We start from the raw sequence: 6,000 nt of genomic DNA, 5'->3' as shown, positions 1-6,000 counted from the left end.
TTGAGTTGAAAACAAATAACTCATCCTGATGTGCAGTATTTAAAATAATAGAATGATATATTCATAAATATACTAAAAACATTTCAGATATCAGTACACACATACAAATAATATAGCATTTGAGAACAGTAAGCCATGAGTTTAAGGCAGCAACAAACAATACAATATATTAATCTGTATATGGCCATGTTAGCTTCCAGTATTTGTGAGATTACAGTGATTTTGATCTTGTTACGCACACAATCCATTGTCTATGGTGTATTGTAACGGTCTCCTCTTTATCTTAGATCTGATGGAAGTGTTTACTTCAAGTATGTAAGGAATGTTTCCTGTGCTAGTGTGCATAGCAGTACTGCCCATTTCAAAGTCTCTTTGTAACAGGCTTTTCCTGGATTTATTTGTAAAAGTGTAAACTTCAGAAGATATTATCTGTGCTCATTATGTGTACAGAGCAGGCAGTAGTACAGTATGTACTGAAGATTCAGTCTTTTGAAATAGTCAGTGGTACAGGTCTCTTATACTGTGCATGTGCAAATGTAATCTTCATTTACAGGAAAGGATCTTTCTTTTGCTGGTACAGGAGCAGCTTCCTGGTGTGCTGGTTAAGCCACTGATGTGAGATCTGATAAAGGAAACCAGGCGCATTCCGACAATGTGATGTTGGCATTAGCTACATAGAAGAAAAATGGTCAGAGGTTAATGAACCAGTGTATTGCTTACATTTTAACTGGAATTATTTTTCTCTGTAAGCACACAGTAACTAGACATAAAATAACCTTGGTTTGAATCAGAGCTCCAGGAGGATCTTCAGGCTCTTCAAGTTCAAGATCAGAAGGAGTAATGCACTGGAAAAAAGTTAATTTATTTTAATAACACTACCTTTAGAATGTTAGATACAAAAATCACAAACACAATTACAAACACTATATGTGAATTGTTTTGATTTATAAATTCTCTTCTTCAGCCTACCCTCTTTCACACATGAAACCTGGTAAATTGCATTAAAATTGTTGGTTTGCCTTTACTAGCAAATGTTCCACATCAGCTATTCACATGTGCAACGGTTTCAGTCTTTTTTCCATTTTGTATCCATTCACACATCAGCATCAAAATACTATTAAACTCTGAGATATAGTTGGTTATTTTATCAGTCAACACATTTGTTCATGCACTGAGGGGGAAGAGAAGCACTTTTAGGCTGGATTACACTACACAACTTCTAAAAATCTGATTCGAATCTAAAAAAATTTGGTATCTTCACACACCTACCGACAATGTAAATGGATACAATCAAAACTGGGCATAACACACTAAATGACAGAACGTCACTCCGGCTGTCAAGTCCATCTGATCACATGGAAACGCATGCCCCCATTTTAGGAGACGCATTACAGATGTAAACAAACATGGTTGTATGGGAGCGCTGTCATGATGATGCTGCTTCCCAGTTTCAAGCTTTAAAAGAAATGGGCTGAGCGCATTTGGGTGCAGTCTTAGGTGAATAGACAAAGATTGCGATGCAAGTCGTGTTACATGTTTTCTCCACCATCTCCATTTCTTTGTTGTCCAGTTTCGTGGCCGCGCGTGGTTAATTACCATTGGCTCAGTTTATGACTTCATATTTGAGTCGTGGAGCATCATACACAATGAGATTTTCTCTATAGTCGGCTCTAAAATATCAAATATTTTTTCTCAAACCGTTAATCTTGTGACTCTGTTCACACATACTATAGCATCAAAACTGAACATGTCAGGGTGGGGAGGTATAACCAAAAAGATAAATCACTGACTGCTGATCAATTAAATTTTTTATCAATGTGGCAAGTTGTGGTTGACACATTTCTATCATCACACGTTACATACAATCATACTTCCCCAGCTATAGAACAGAACAACTATTATAGAAAAACCTGAATGTAAAAGTTGTAGTATGAAACTTTATCGATGTTATACTATACTAGCTTATTATGAAGAGACACCTATATGCAAGTAATTTGTAGAATTGTCTTTGGGACTATAAGAGTTTATTTTAAGCAACCCATCCAGCCTAACACAACAACAACATTGACTCATCCAATGGCTTGAATTGGGCGGTTTGTTTAATCGTTTAATCAAACGGGTGTATTCAGAATGCTGTTGACCATGTTTAATTTTGCTATTCTGTTCGGTGGCACTAATTTTATGGACTTAAGCTTTAACGAGATGTTGTGCAGCAAAGGTACCAGTAAAGACAAGTAAATACATTTCACCCACCTGTGAGGCTGCGCTCGTGTTAGGGTGTCCGAGCTGAAGGGTTTTGAGCAGTACTTCGTGGGAGTGTAATTTGGGTTTGGGGCTTGATATTCTCAGAGTTTTTGACAGAGACTGTAAATGACACCAGAAATTGGCCGCTTCGCTGATGTTGAAGAAGGAGAGAGAGAGATAAAGACTTATGAAAACTCTATTCGCATTTCATCATTTAAAACAGGCTTGAGTGCAGAGCTTGAGCAATAAACCACAGCATTTTACAGTGCAAATGGGTTTGAATTAATTAAAATCAGAGCTATTAATAAGAGTGGACACACACTGACAGATGCCTTTATAGACATGCACATGTTAACAAAAAGTACATATATTTCTACACTTTATAGAGTAACAGCAACAAAATGAGCATATAGACGTACATGCTGACAGCTATTGCCAACTACTAGAGTGAAATATGGAGAAAGCACCACAGAAACACATGCAAGACACTGAATGGCAGCAGTATTTTTCCTGATGAAGACTGTTTATTGTGTTTCACCATTACGGAGTTTCATAGTTACAGCGAAGTGTATCAAAAAAGCTATAATCTTGTACCTTGTAATTGCTGCAGACTCAGAGAGCATGTCAACTGTACTCTGGAATATTTGGGACAGTGTAGGGATTTCCATCATGGCAGCTTCTTTCTTTGCCGACTCAGCACAAAAACAGTCACGGAAAACTAACTGGGCATTTACCTGGTTGCCATTTTCAACCTGTAAAGAATAGCAGCCTTAAGTACAGTACATTGGAGGTACCCCAATAATATTCATAGTTATGAACATGTTATAAACAACAAACCAGTTTAAAATAAGCCAAACAAACATACGTTTCCAGGAAGCTCAAAAGTTCTTATTTCTGTCACAGGTACGGTTGATAATTCTTCCTCTTTCTTGCTATTCTGCTGGAATTCAGCCCAGTCTGAAAAGCTGTTGTCATTTTGTTGGGGCTCTGCCCAGTCCGCAGTGGTGAAGGTGGACCAATCATCAAATCCTTCACAGCTTTGAAAGTCATCCTCACCACAGCTGTCCAACATGCACTCCCCCATTACACACCACTGCTCTCTTTGTTTGTTATCCAGACCCTGAATTTTACAGTTTTGAAGTTGTCAACATTTATGTGTTCTTTTCAAGCTTTGGCAGAATCCGCAGCGGTCATAAGCCTCACGTTTCTTATTGACCTAAATACTGTTGCTGTCGTCTTTGTAGCTATGTTTTTTTGGCAGTGTGCAGTTGGTTCTCTGGTGACCCACAACAAGCAAGGAGGTCCCATTGTGTTTCAGATGCAAGTCTGATGACACATGCTTCCTTCCAAAGAAAGCAGCAGCAGCAGTTGATATGCTTTGATTTCCAGGAAGAGGCCCGAGAAATCTGGAGAGAAAGAAACAGTGATTTTCTCCTTTCCTGTTCCTTAAAAAATGTCTGCAGTTTAAACATTATTATTATTATTTTACATTAACATTATATGTTATTAAGAATTTGTTAATACTATAGGAAAACAGGAGAGGATATTAAGTGGAAATTATATAATATTATAATATAATAGGAGTAAAATAAAGAAAATCTACAACTGTATTTAGATACTCGAGCTTTACTGATATTACAAAATAAATACACCAGCAGTCAAAAGTGTGGACACAGATTACTAAATTAGTTTCTCATCATCTTTCGATCTAAAAGACGTTTGCTTAAATGCTTGAAATGTGATTTATTGACAAATAGAATTTGTGCCTGTTTATGAATTTCTTAACAAAGCTTTAAGTTTTGATGATTATTTGATGGGTAAATTGGATAATTTGATACGTCATGAAGTTGGTTGAGAGCTAAGGGTTACAGCAGGGGGCCGCGTGGGGGTGCTAGAGGGTCCATCGAAAATGTCAGAGAAAGAAAAACGTGTTTCTTTAAATTACATTTATTTATTTTTTTATTACATGGTTTAAATTACATGATTTTGGTAGGTATTTCTGTATATTACACCGAAAAATGCAATCAATGTATGCAATTAATTATAAACAAACCATACGTTTTTCATATTAGCTTTTACATATTTGTGATCAGAAGCATGAAAACCCCGATATAAAAACGATGCTTGATATTGGAGGTTTATGTCGATGGTTTTTAATTTGTTCAATAATTGGCCGATACATTGTGCATCCCTTCAGGTCATATTTTTAGAGTTTATTTTGGATTTAGTAGGCTATAACAACAATACAACAGCGAATTATTTAAATAGTCTTCATAATATTACACTTAAAATGTTTCTTAATTGTCCTATGATCTTTATACACAAAAATATATATCGATCTTTATGTTTTAGGAGGGGGTCCTATGCAAGGTGACTTACATATTTGGGGGTCCTTGGCATCAAAAAGTCTAAAAAACGCTGATCGAGGCACAGGGGGATCATACTTCGAAGAAGAAAAATATAAGATTGTTTTGATTTGTTTAGCATTGTTTCGTCGTTAAATGATCCAGTACACGCCCATTTGTAACTCTACCAGTAGTATTATTAAATTTTGAATATATAAATGTTATAAATCTGGCAAACCTTGACTGGTAGTATACAGTATAAACAACACAATATTGATAAGTGAAACCGCCTGAAACCCTTTACCTCCGTATTTCTTTAAGGGTTAAAACTTTAAATGATACTTCAAAACATACTTTAAAAGGTTGCCTTTTGAAACCAGCTTCAATCCGGTATTTATGTTTTGACTAAAGCACGTATAGCTCTATCAATGATGTCAGGGTCAGATAAACAAACCTTTTACATATTTTACAGACTTTACATATTCTCTATAACAAAGTAAAACGTCCTTTGTTTGAACAGTCAAGCAAAAAAAGACTATAGTCTACTTACCCTCTTGAACAGACCGCGACAGATGTAATAAAATGTTGAATAAATAGTTTTCCCACGTCGCGTTTCCGCAGTTTTCTGCCGAGTATGTGACGTCATGTGAATAGGTGGAGCGCGTGATGTACGCACCTGTCTGTGACGTGTCACGCCCAGCACAGGTATGACGCGTTCATATCTCAATTTCGCTGTAAAGTATTACGTCCATCGAAGCTAGATACGTTTATTTTTGTATGATTTCTTGGACTGGGCTTTAGGAATTGAGATACGTTAGGAAACGAGATCCATAGGGTTTTGAATCCTCAACTCCGCACTTTCAAAGAATTAGTGTCACTCAAGGTTATAGTTTTACATTTTCATATCAGTTTTTAATTTTATAGGCTATCGTTTCCTGATTTGCTACAAAATTCAGTTCAGTTTTTTTTTTTGTAAACACATTTTTATTTATTTTTTATATATTTTATTTATTTCGTTTTGAGAGTTAACAGAACACTTCCAGAGTGTAGACAAAAGCAATTTGGATTATGCTTGGCAAATTTGCACAATACACTTACAGCAAAACGAAACCGTTGAATATTTCCACAGTTTACTTATATTTAGAAAACTTGTGAACAGGGTTGGACTGGTAATCTGACATACCGGGCATTTTCCCAGTGGGCCGACACACTTTGGCGCTGATTAGGGGCAACAGGCCATCAGGAGATCTGAGCGGGCTGGTGGGTCGGCCGCGGAACATGCCGAATGGGCTGCGATAAGCTAAAATGAGCCACTGCGTTACGCAAGAACAGACCACAAAAACGGTGCCGCGATATGCAGAAAAGGACAGGGCAGATCATGAAAAATATTTTTATACTTGTTTTTAAATAA

The 6,000-nt window shown here is 36.6% G+C and overlaps 1 protein-coding gene across 2 annotated transcripts; it reads right to left on the bottom strand.

Annotated features, from left to right (window-relative positions):
- On the bottom strand, positions 1-5,226 carry si:dkey-229e3.2 (uncharacterized). Of its 2 annotated transcripts, none has more exons than XM_052154126.1 (6): positions 5,140-5,226; positions 3,110-3,650; positions 2,839-2,996; positions 2,254-2,395; positions 777-845; positions 1-670 (listed from the first exon to the last, which is right to left on the bottom strand). In XM_052154126.1, the coding sequence occupies exons 2-6, from the start codon at positions 3,326-3,328 to the stop codon at positions 548-550; spliced, it is 711 nt and encodes a 236-aa protein (XP_052010086.1). In that variant the 5' UTR covers positions 3,329-3,650; positions 5,140-5,226; the 3' UTR covers positions 1-547. The 2 variants fall into 2 exon arrangements, with proteins under 2 accessions (XP_052010086.1, XP_052010087.1); XM_052154127.1 differs by lacking the exon at positions 5,140-5,226 and adding an exon at positions 4,944-4,969.
- Positions 5,227-6,000: the final 774 nt, after the last annotated feature.

This window comes from Xyrauchen texanus, chromosome 22, assembly GCF_025860055.1.
Source record: "Xyrauchen texanus isolate HMW12.3.18 chromosome 22, RBS_HiC_50CHRs, whole genome shotgun sequence".
Taxonomy (NCBI): Eukaryota; Metazoa; Chordata; class Actinopteri; order Cypriniformes; family Catostomidae; genus Xyrauchen; species Xyrauchen texanus.
The sequence above is the reverse complement of the archived record's forward strand: the minus strand, read 5'-3'. Positions and strand labels throughout refer to the sequence as shown.